This window comes from Triticum urartu, chromosome 2 (genome assembly GCF_003073215.2).
Source record: "Triticum urartu cultivar G1812 chromosome 2, Tu2.1, whole genome shotgun sequence".
NCBI lineage: Eukaryota > Viridiplantae > Streptophyta > Magnoliopsida > Poales > Poaceae > Triticum > Triticum urartu.
The window spans coordinates 710356755-710368683 of record NC_053023.1 but is presented as its reverse complement, the minus strand read 5'-3'; the positions used below and the strand labels follow the sequence as shown (position 1 = coordinate 710368683).

Sequence of the window (11929 nt, the reverse complement as noted above, 5' to 3'; positions counted from 1 at the left end):
TGTAATATGATCAACATGATTGTGAAAACTGGTGGACTATTACATCATCTTGGATTATACTAGTAGGAAGAAAACAAAGCTATTGGAGTAATAGAAATGTTGTTTGTGTTCGGTTCAATGATATATCTGCTTGGATTCTTGGTTGGAGTTAAAATTGAGATTGGGCACTTGGATTTGTTATATTTTGATATGAGCTTGAAACTGGAGAACTTTAGGGTGTAGCATGATCAACCAGAGACGTATTGGATTTATGATTAGGAAGAATTTGGTATTTGTGGACTATTAAATGATCTTGGAAATTACTAGTTGGATTCTAGGTTGGAGATAACTTGAGACACTTGGATATGTGATATTTTGACCTAAGCTTAGTAGTTTGTATGTGCCCCATGTGGATATGAGCATGGAGATAATAGAAATTGTTCGTAGTTGGTAGACTTTGATGATTTTGCTAGCCCTCCCCAAGAATGTTACGGGTACAAGATCATCATGGGAGTATAATTTGGATTAATTAGAATAGATGACAATTTCAGTGGTACGAGCCTTGTTGGAGCAGTTGATCTTGCCTTTATTATGTGTTTGTGCTCCTTGAGATGCAGTATTAGGAGGATGGTAGTACTTATGGATTGATATTATATTGGTGGATAAATAGATCTTTAATAACCTTGGAACAATTTGGATTTACTTTGGTGATTGTGATCTTGAAAAAATCTGATGGATAAATAACTTATAATTTTTGGATCTGTACTCATCCAGTGGAAGCTTGCTTTATACTGGACTTAGATAACCATGATAGTGGGCTTGGTTGGATCATAGTTATGATTTGTAATAGATTCACACCTTTAGAGATTGAAACTGGAGAACTTAGTGTGTAGTATGATCAATCGAAGATATATTGGATTTATACGAGTGTAATATGATCAGCACGATTGTGAAAATCGATGGACTATTATTACATCATCTTGGATTTAATTAGTAGGAAGAAAAAAGATATTGGAGTAATAGAAATGTTGTTTGTGTTAGGTTCAGTGATATATCTGCTTGAATTCTAGGTCGGAGTTAAACTTGAGATCGGGCACTTGGATTTGTGATATTTTGACATGAGCTTGAAACCGGAGAACTTTAGGGTGTAGCATGATCATCCTGAATTAGCATGAATGCGGTATTGGTGGACTATTGGATCATCTTGGATATTACTAATTAGATCCTAGGTTTGAGATAACTTGAGCAATTGGATTTGTGATATTTTGACCTAAGCTTAGTAGCTTGTATGTGCCCCATATGGATATGAGCATGGAGATGATACAAATGGATCGTAGTTGGTAGACTTTGACGATTTTGCTAGCCCTCCCTAAGAATGTTACGAGTACAAGATCATCATGGGAGGATTGAAATTTATGTGGTATGTGTGCCTTGTTGGAGCAGCTGGTCACGTTTTTATTATGTGTTTGTGCTCATTTAGATGCAGTAGTAGCAGTAGGATAGTACTTATGCAAAGATGAGTCCAAGGGCGAAGGTTTGGACTTGCTAATTTGAATCATTACAGTTCATTAGTTTTTTTCTCATATCTTATCGGATGATGTTTTGTTGTTGAACTGAAGTTTTTTGGTCCCTCTGAATCTTCGGATGATCGCAAATTCTCAACCCCTCTTGATTTAACTTCTTCGCTTGCTCAGTACAGTAATTTAGTCTCCAAAGATTCTGATTTGGATTATAATTATTATTGGTCGTTTCTCTAAAATATGGGATTATATGGTTAGGGCAGGGGTGACTTATCTTCTTGATGGTCTGTGTTTGGATGATCATTATTTTCTCTATTTTAATTTCTTCCCCTCCACAACTCATCTTTAATCTCACAATTCTAATTTGCATTTAGTGGTGGTTTTCTAGAAATTGGGGGTTATATGGCTTAGCGGGGACACCTATCGTCTCGGTGATCTATGTTTGGAGATCATTACTCTTTGCATTTAATTTCCTCCTCTCCTCGACAATTCTGATTCGGATTTGTTGGTGGTTCTCCAGAAGTTGGAATTATACGGCCTAGTAGGTAGTCCTATTTTGCCTGTGTGGTTCTCTTTCAGCCGCTTGACCTTTTTGACCTTTCTTATTCAATAATAAACTCCCCAGACATTAGTTTTTCTCTATCCTTGGTCGGTAATTCTCAACTGTTGCCGAAGGTTTTCCCTATCCTTGATCAGTAATTCTCAACTGTTGCAGAAGATTTTCCCTATCCTTGGTCGGTAATTCTCAACTATTGCAGATACCAGCTTGGATAATTGCATGGTTTTCCCTATCCTTGGTCGGTAATTCTCAACTATTACAGATACCGGCTTGGATAATTGCATTTTGGAACCAGTGTTGTAACTCGTCATCTCTACCCCAACCGAGACATGCTTATTTACCCTTTACCTCCTCTTTGTTTGACACATGCTTTAGCTGAGCTTCACTGACTTACTGAAAGATATCTTGCTCGTTGCAGGTCGTAGTTGATGAATTCAAGTACAACCTGTTGCTGAGTTGTAGCTTTTCTAAATCTACTATTTTCCAATTCATCGTAACTTTGTCATCCTTTAAAATTATGTTACTGGGCAATATTTTGAATCCATATTTATCTGCAAAGGTGCAACAATGGAGATTCAAACTAATGTCGCATCCTACAACCAAAAAAGACTACACTCCAGTTTTGACTCTTACCACTTATTTTTATTTCATGTAGCTACTTATTCATGTCTTTGATTTAGGTTATTTGCTTCTTCCCTCCCTGTGATTGCAGATTTAATTTAAGCCCAGACCATGCTAGCAGTGAGTCGGAATCAGTTAAAATCGTTATGTTCTCGTTGTCTCTTGCTCTGTTTCTCTTTCCCACAGATACATCTATTCATTTTCGCTGACCTGCTATGTTCTATTGTAATTCGAGTTCAAATGTTTTTTGTAGCCTTGCTTTGTGTTATCCTAATTCAAGTTGTGCCGCCACAAAATGCTGCTAGTTTAACTGATGTAAGCGCAGCAACAGGAGTAGCGCAGGCGGCCGCTGCAGCTAAGCTCACATGAAACGTATGCCCTGTTGCAGCCTCGCAGGTACCCACAGCCGTCTCTCTCTCTTTTGAATCGATCCCCACAAATTCCCAGCTTTATTTCTGTGGATTCTGTTTTATCTATGCTTGCTATGTGTTTGACAAAAATCCAAGGAGGCTGAGGCGAAGATTTTGTGCTTAGGTTTTTACTCAAGTATTTCATCTTTTTCTGAAATTTAGCTCCAATGAACTGAATTTTTTTGGGCATCCCTTTTTCCCCTGTAGGTCATTATCATCTCATCTCACCACACTCATGCCACATAACCTGGCAAGCTCATTCCTTACTCATCTATGTACCAGTTTTGTAGCTTTATTCACTGAACTGAGAGATGATGTTTGCGCAGTTAGATGTTGCTTGCTCGATTTTGACTATGCTAGCTGCAATAATCAATCTATTTGATATGGGCCCTATAAGCTCTTTCGTTGATCTTTGGTTACAAATCCTGGAGCTGTTCTTGATGTATTGAGAGACATTTGTTAGAACCCATTATCACCTTTTTTGGCTGTGGTTCATCTTTGCCATACGATGTGTTAGTAAACTGACTGAGAATGTTAGATAATCTTATATGGATTTCGATCTTGCAGCTGCAGCCGCGCGCTGTATGTGGCGGGGGGTTACTTCTGTGCAGTAATACCATTTTGGAGTGTCCCGTGTTTGCAACTATCCTTATGTGTAGCCCCTGCAACAAGGCATCAGAGAAAATTAAAGGGACAAACAAAGTAAGCTGAAAATAAAAGTATCCACTTGGATATGGTTTTTTATACTGCTCTAATTTGTCCTGGCTAAATTAACTATTTTCTGTATGCCCAGTTTTGCGTCCGATGTGTTGTTCAGACGTTCAGGAGAAGTGGATAAGAGGGTTACTCGAGGCTCCGTCCATGAATGGTGTGGGTCCAATGCCTTAGGTAAATTTCTGCTCTTCATTCATTTCTTCATCTTCAGTTGAAGAATCACCCATCTACTGTCTATTCGAAGGGTGGCATGCCGCAATGTTGGGGACCAGCGAGGAAGATGGCTGGTGTACATTCTTTGAAATAAAGCTGAAGTAAGCCACTACTGAGCCTAGTTCGCAGACTATCTTGGTGTTTCAGCAACAATAGCTGAACATGTTTGTTTTCTTTCTTTCAACTTCTTTCCAACAGTCAGTGGCACACAGAGATGATTTATATGTCATCCTACATTCTTTAACAATTCCGGACATAGGAACAATGAGCTGTCTCCATGGCTTCTCTTCCAAATCAATATCGCAATGGATCTATCTTCATCGTTTTTATTCAATTCCCGAGGCACCCCCGTCTGTTCAGGGTGAGGAACTTAGGAAGCAGGCCAGCGTTGTAGCATACATCAAATGCAGCTTGGAGACACATTAGGTGCAATCAAGACCAGGAATTAGGATTGGTTCTCATTTGTTTGACCAAAAGTTTGCTGGTAGATTAGTTAAGGTACTGTTAATGAACCAAAAGTTAATGTTGTTGGCCTTGCCAGAATGCCATGGTTGTCTTCGACACTGCCTTCAACGAGGTCCTTCAGCCTCCAAGAGAAGGGAACTGATGGCTGCCAGTGAAAGAAACTAGGCGAAACTCTGGATGCTCGATCAAGTAAGCACCCACTTATTATCACTCTACTTCGTCGGTTGTTCACTGAAATGGTGTGAGCAGACTATTCCTCAAATTTGGTCCATGACATCTTGCTTGCCATGTGGTCCCCTTACCTCAAAATTGACATATTATAATCTATGAAGTACTGTTTAGGCAAGGCTTTATACTGCAAGTAAACTATATAACCGAATGGTTGTTCCAAAAATTCAAATTTGCACCATGCGTTCCACCTGATCTGCCAGCTTAACTATCTTCTTAATTGTACCGCAGACACTTGATGTGTGGTAGTACGTGTGTGATCAAGCATGGTATATAGCAACCTAGCAACTGAATTTTTGTACATACCATGGATTTCTTTCTGCCTCTATTTGATGCTCGGCGGTGCTGGTCAGAAGGTCTGTACGGACCCTGCTCTGGACATATGTCTCCTTAATTTCTGTGTGCAATTGTGCAATCCATGCTTTACACTTTAAAATGAGATAATAAAAATAAAATTTAGCTCATGTTGTGTTTTACCTTTCTTCTTTTTATTTTGGTTGGGCATGGTTTTTCAGGACAGATCGGTGATAGTTAATTTTTTATGGTGGCCACGGCTACTCCCAGTGCCTGCTAAAGAGCAGGGCCGGCAATAGGCCTTTAGGATACATGCAAGCAAATTTATCTCCAGATGACTTATTAGGACGCATTAGCTGCATCTTGATGAGAGGATCGATGATTTATTATGGTAGACATGGAACTAAGATTTGGTAAAAAGAAATTATGATATGTTTATTCCATAGATGACATTTGGTTGTTCTACATTTTTTATTTTGCAAAGATAGATGTTATAAGAGATAAACATCATGGACAGGTTAACTTTTCGTGTGTCTATTAGCATGCCTTGCTGCCAAGTGGAAGTAGTCTACATGATGCTCATATATAGAGCTTCCCGGTGGGAAGGATGGGGCACACTCATTGATACTTTGGTTTTATATCCATTTGTGATACGGTTTTTCTCTTCTAAGCATATGAAATTTAGCAAATTAGACTGTGCAATCAAGTCTCCTAAGTGAACAGTTTTACCATATTATCAAGTTTGAGAGCATATAAGATAAGAGCATGTCATGCTACATGAAAATCTGTTTGAAGATCTAATTTCGTATTTTTCTATTTTGTCGGTTAGAAAACCAGTTTCCTGAGTATTCAAATTGATCCGCAGAGTTCAGGGCTTCTGGATGGAAGAGTTTCCTACAACCTCAAAATCTTAGTACTCTCTACCTAGACTTCATAATTATGCTTCACTTCTTCTGAAGAATTTTTGAAGTATGCCTTTTATTTGGGTTGTTCGTGCATTTGCAGTGTTGGAGGTGTTAGTACAAGATTGTAGAGTTGGAAAGTATAGCAAAACGTCAGTTGGTGCAGGGACTTGGTGAAGCCATCAGCCTCGACTGTCTGCTTCCCCGGTGGTTTTGACTTCTGATTAGTGATTTTGGCGCATATTACTTGATGATTTGGTCTTTGTGGCAGCTTTTAGTTTGAACTGGCATTCAGTGGCTTCATCCTCTTTGGTGCAACTTGGAGTTAGTGTGTACATCTGAATCTTTTGACTTTCTTGAAGCATATTACTTGGTTTATGGTGTCTGCTAACTTGCATGCAATTTTGATGGAATCTGATCTCAGTTTTGCTCCAAGTGAATATACAAAAGGCTATAAGTAAATTATGGAAGATCCTTTGGTCTCAAACGAGGGTCCTACTTTCGTACTCAAAGTTTGTACAGTAGATAATCAAATTTTGGCCTTTAGCTTGCAAATTTATCACCTTATAGGAGAAGTAAAGGTTGCATGTACATGAGCTCTAATTATCTCCATATATATTGGAATTCCTTTGGGGTCACGCTTGATTGCACTTGGTTTGTTAATTTTCCTGATGAGTTCTTCAGGCTCATCTTATGCCACAAAAATTAGTCTTTGGCATACGCAGACTTTGAAATTTGGTGATAAAGAAAGATCACGCCTATTTTGCTGGCTCTCTTATTTATTACCGTGTTGACACTTAACAGTAGTGGGTTCCTGACTTTGTAGTTGGATAGTGTTGATGACTCGATATGCCGAGAGAGGTTAGGAATTGTTGCTATGAACTAAAATAATGCAGAATTGAAGGTTCTGAATTTGAAACTTGAACAAACAGTTTGCCTTGCTACCTTTCTCATGTCTTCAATTTAGTGCCATCTTCACTAAGAGCCTGTTTGGGACTGCTCTGCTCCTTAAAATTCAGCTCTGCTCTAGAAAACACAAGCCAAACGGGGTAGCTTTACGATATGCCGCTTCGTAAAAAACTAGAATCTGGGGTACAACTTCTAGTTTTTTATGAAGCTCTTGAGGGGGTGCTCCAAAAAACTTTAGAAGCTGGAGTTGGGGGAAAATTACCCACCAATGCCACCACTAAGTGGATACCCCTTCGTTCCCCCCCCTCCCCTCATCCAATCAAATAGATCCTTTTCACCATATTTCCCATTCTCGAAGCTGGAGCTACATGGAATCCAAATATTCTCTTTGGTAGTGCTACGACTTCTGTATGAAACTGCTCCAAAGTGGATTTGGTGGAGTGAAATTGATTTTGGTGAATCGGAGTAGTCCCAAACAAGCCAAATATGATTCTGGCTTGTTGGTTGTGGACTTGATTTCTCAGAAGTGAACGTTCGGCAGAGAATCTTCAATTGCATCTGCTTGGTTGCTGGGGAACTTACTAGTTTTAATTTGATTGACAACTAGCAAAACAATTGGGCTAATTTGATGATTAATTCGTGTTGATTTTACACTTTCAACTCAAGTTACATTGCAATATATGCCTGTTTGTTCGTGCTTCACCCATCCTGAATTTTAAGATGCTTTGTTTATGCATCTTATGGTCTTGTGGCTGTTCATTAGCTAATTTGATCAGTGTTAAATGTGAAATCTGGATTACGGAGTCTTCAGCTACATAGTTTGATGGGGGAACTTCATAGTTTTAGTTTAATTGAAAGCTAAAACTACTCTCCTGTGATAAAATCATCCGGAATGACATGCCCTACTAGTAGCGGTACTAACACGAGGAACCAATAGAAGGATCAGACCTGGAAGTCCTGACATCAAGACGCTGACTACTCCCAAGAAACTACAGAACATCCAGTTTTTTTCCATACGTACTCTACCTCCAGATTTTACAGCAAAGCATCGAAAAGATAACCAAAGCATGCATGTTTTCTGACACCTGAGCCAACGAGGAGCTAGCACAGCCAGATAATCCTTTGCTACAGATCACCAAAGGCTGAGCTTCAAAAGCCAAACGCTAGCCAGACAATAAGAAATCTACATCATTCAGCTGCGCTTGAGGACGAATGGAGGAAAACCATAGAATGGTTTAAAGTTCATGGCCATCAGGAAATGTCTCTTACAAGAGACACTTACATCATCAGGGAAACCGCAGCCTCTACTCTCTCAACGCAAACTCTCTTACAACAGACACTTACATCGTCAACATCCCTATACTCTATATACTCAGTGTTAGTGTTGTTCATGTTGGAAATGTGAGGTCTGGCCATCAGGGAAATGTCTCTTGGAACCAGTAGAACTCTCAAGTATAGCAGCGGCGAAATAACAGGGCGAATGTTGAGGGGACAGGTGATCGTCGGCTCCCTTATCCTTGTCCGCAGACGAATTCAGACCTGTCCGAGCAAATATTGAGTCCATTCAAAGAGTCGGCGTCCGAGATGCCCTAAATTACCTACTGTTAGTGTCCGTCTGGCGGTGATTACGCAGAAAAAAATCAGATTACGGACTGTGGATATTTTAGAGTACATATTTTCTCGTGTGATCAAGTAAGCACTCTAAAATATCCACAGCCCGTAATCTCGATGTGAAAATAATCATCAATAAAATGACAACATCATCGGCACAATCATAAGTAAGGACTGGCACAACTGCTATAATTTTCAACAACAGACTTGCACTTGATGTTCTCATTGCGTTCCTCCTCGGTTGAAACCAGGATCATATTTCTCCACAGCTTTTGCAACGGTGTTGCAGAGAGACCGATGCATCTGAAATTGATGTCAAAATAGTAAGGGGGTATACTGCATTGGCAATATAATCCCACACCAGACCATCATGACCCATTATCCTATCTCGAAGAAACAACTAAACCAACTCGACTTCATAATCTTCTTTTTCCTCCTCCTCCGACGAATCGTCAAAGATCATCCCCCGCAACCTTTTCATCTAGACATAGGAGAGTTTTAATGATACTACATTTTAAGACATTTCTTTGATGAAAAACAGGAGAAAAACCTCCATCCACAATATGGATGCTTTTACTATGGGCTTGGCCTTCTTTGCTAGTAGCTCCTTTGACCCGTTCTTCTCATCTTTCACTTTTCTTACTTGTGTTGGCCGTCTTAGGGATTCAGTTGACTCACTTGGATCTTGTTGACTATCTTGGACTTTTGTTGACCTACCACATAGGCCTTGGTGGGACCCTCTAGTAGGACTCTTTTACTATTATAAACTAAGAATACTTTGTAGTATTGTGGAAGGAAACCTTTGTTGTGCTCCGAAAAGGCCACAAAACAAGTAATAGATTCATTTTCTTACACTTGATGGAAATATACAAGAACACATAGGAGTCTAACATTGACATGTCTTCTTCTGGGATCTTTCTGTAATTGAAAAATTGGTTCTATTACCTCAAAGCACCTATGTTTGAATTATGAAAAGGAAAAGGGTTTAGTTTGGTTATCTTTGACATGAATATATATTGAGAATATATCGCATCGACTTCTTTCCCTTCCCCGACTAGGGCGAACTCGTCCCCTCGAGGCTCCACCAATGAGCTAGTAGATTTGCCTCCCATCTGCATGTCGCTCCAACAGCAGATGATGGGGCAGGAGAATCCCGATGCCTTTGGTTCCAACTAGCAGTTTAGGTTATATATTTTTTATCCTTGCAGGGGGCGACATTCCGGCAGATGGTGCCGCTTCTTCTCCGAGGTGGTCTTCTGAGCTGCAATCCTCTTCAACTTTGTCTGCCAAGACGGAGTCAAAGGAGTTATGTCGTAGATTCCCAACGTCTCCTTGGGGTAGTGAGATCAGAGTTTCGATCTGTTGGAGAATGCTTTGGCTCTATTCAATGATTCAACGACGATGATTACGGCTTCAGGACGCGGTCCTTGGGGGCACGTGCATGAAGTCTTCCCGGTAGCCATCGACAAGGCCAGACCGACTCCGGCTGTAGAGGTCGTTCGTTGTTTATGGACCTCGATGTAATTTTTATTATCCTTGGGAATGTTTTATTTTGCCAGTGAGCTTTTTATAATAGACGTGGGTTCTTTGGTAAAAAAAGAAGCCGTCTAGCTATAGTTGGATGCATGCATTTCCTTATATTGAAATATCTAACTGGTTATGTTGGTAAAACTTCTAAAAATTCTTCAACAAGACATACATACACAATTTGTCCACACTGGGCTCAGATGGTCATATATCCATAATGTTTCTTGTGCCATCGTCAACTTCCTAGAAGTCCAGAACCCCCGGCTCAAAAAAAAAGGTCCAGAACTGTATGGTCATGTAATCGCTATTGTTCTTTTGTTTTTTTCACTGCACAAGGTCTCGTTGCCCTCACCTTTAATCTCCCCGTTGGTCCATTGCCTATCCCAGAACGTCACCTTTTGTTTTTCCAATGTATAGGACGTCGCTGTCTCGTAGAGCCGAAATGGAGCCCGGGCTATACATAGCGCTGGGCTACTTTCGGTTCCTGGAACTGGCACCAGCAGTTTTGGGTTTTAGTTCCTACTCGTGCCACGAACAAGCTTTCTTAGTTGCAAAGCAAAGACAGATCAAATAGGCATACTTTTCTTGTGTGGCCCTATGATTTTACAGATTTAAAAAGAATGCACGAGTGGGTGAAGTATTTCCAACTCGAAGATATCTTCTCCTGCAACCAAACCAGCATTTTCATATCCATGTATGTGTCGATCATCAGTTGTTACATGGAAAAGAACGGCATCCATGCACGCCCCAAATCATATGCTGCTTTCACAATATACTCATCACGTAGTAATCGAACAAGCGGGCGTAGAGATATGCCGATCGTCACACGCGATACTGTATAGTGTAGTAAGTAGTATATCTACAATTATCAAAGCCCCAACTGTCTAACCACTACGTACGCACACCAACGCAAGCCATGAAACACGTACGACCAGGTCAACCGCCGCAGCCACCACCGCATCCGCCACCACCGCACCCGCCGCCTCCTCCGCACCCGGAGCTGAGCGCCGAGCCGACGATGACGCCGGTGGCCAGGCCAGCGCCAGCACCGAGGGCGAGCCCCGCGCCACCGCCCATGCGCCCCTGCTTCCTCCCAGCGTCAGCGGGCGGCGGTGGGTACGCGTAGCCCGGGGCCGGCTGCTGCGCCGGGTAACCGTACGCGCCCGCGGGTGGCGGCGGCGGATACCCCTGGCCGTAGTAGTAGACGTTGTTCTTGTCTTGCCGGCGCGGCTTCTTGGCCCCCTTGGCGCAGCCGAAGGCCGCCACGGCCGCCACCGCCACCGTCGCGACGACCGCGAAGGCCACGAGCGCCGCGGGGCTTCCCAGCCCCAGGTCGCGGGCGAACGCTCCCGCGTGCTGCGCGGCCAGAGGCCCCAGCCTCACCATGATTGCTTCGTCTGGAGGAAGAAGAGGACGACGGAGGGCGTGAGAGTGATTGATTAGGCGGGCGGTACTGTGTATTTATAGCAGAACTACGGGTGCAACCGACCAAGGACCAAGGAATTTTCCTCCCGGATCTCTCTCTCTTCTCGCAGTCAATTCACAAGGAAGAACCAGAGGGGAACTCGCACGGACCGTGCCCTGCATCTGTGCACATTTATACACGTCCAGTTGCTTCGGGGGCAAGGGAATTCGGAACTTCGCCTTAGCCATATGTTGAGTACATACAAGAGGCCCCTATCCAATCATCTGCGGGGACAGGATAGGTAATTTTCTACTACGATGCGACCGTCATGGACGTAACACTGTAAACACACTACACGATGCCATAAGCTGCCACGTCTACCCTTTTTCCTCCCTTGAACCTTAGCAGTGCCGTACGCTTGATTGCACTTGGTTTGTTAATTTTCCTGGTGAGTTCTTCAGGCTCATCTTATGCCACAAAATAGACCCTGAGTCTCCATATGGAGAATGGAGATCATCCTGTCTCCAATTCTTCAGCTTCGCTTCTTTTTGCTTCCAAGAACCTCCTTACGA

General features: G+C 41.9%; 1 protein-coding gene and 1 long non-coding RNA gene across 2 annotated transcripts; one reads left to right on the top strand and one right to left on the bottom strand.

The window, feature by feature from the left end:
- Positions 1-3041: 3041 nt before the first annotated feature.
- LOC125534260 lies at positions 3042-4252 on the top strand. Its single transcript, XR_007294435.1, has 3 exons — positions 3042-3791; positions 3883-3977; positions 4048-4252. It is a non-coding gene; the product is annotated as an uncharacterized LOC125534260 (long non-coding RNA).
- A 6326-nt stretch (positions 4253-10578) lies between these two features.
- Positions 10579-11505, bottom strand: LOC125534259 (protein SRC2 homolog). Its single transcript, XM_048697523.1, has one exon. It carries the CDS (start codon positions 11336-11338, stop codon positions 10889-10891), a length of 450 nt encoding a protein of 149 aa, XP_048553480.1. The 5' UTR covers positions 11339-11505; the 3' UTR covers positions 10579-10888.
- Positions 11506-11929: the final 424 nt, after the last annotated feature.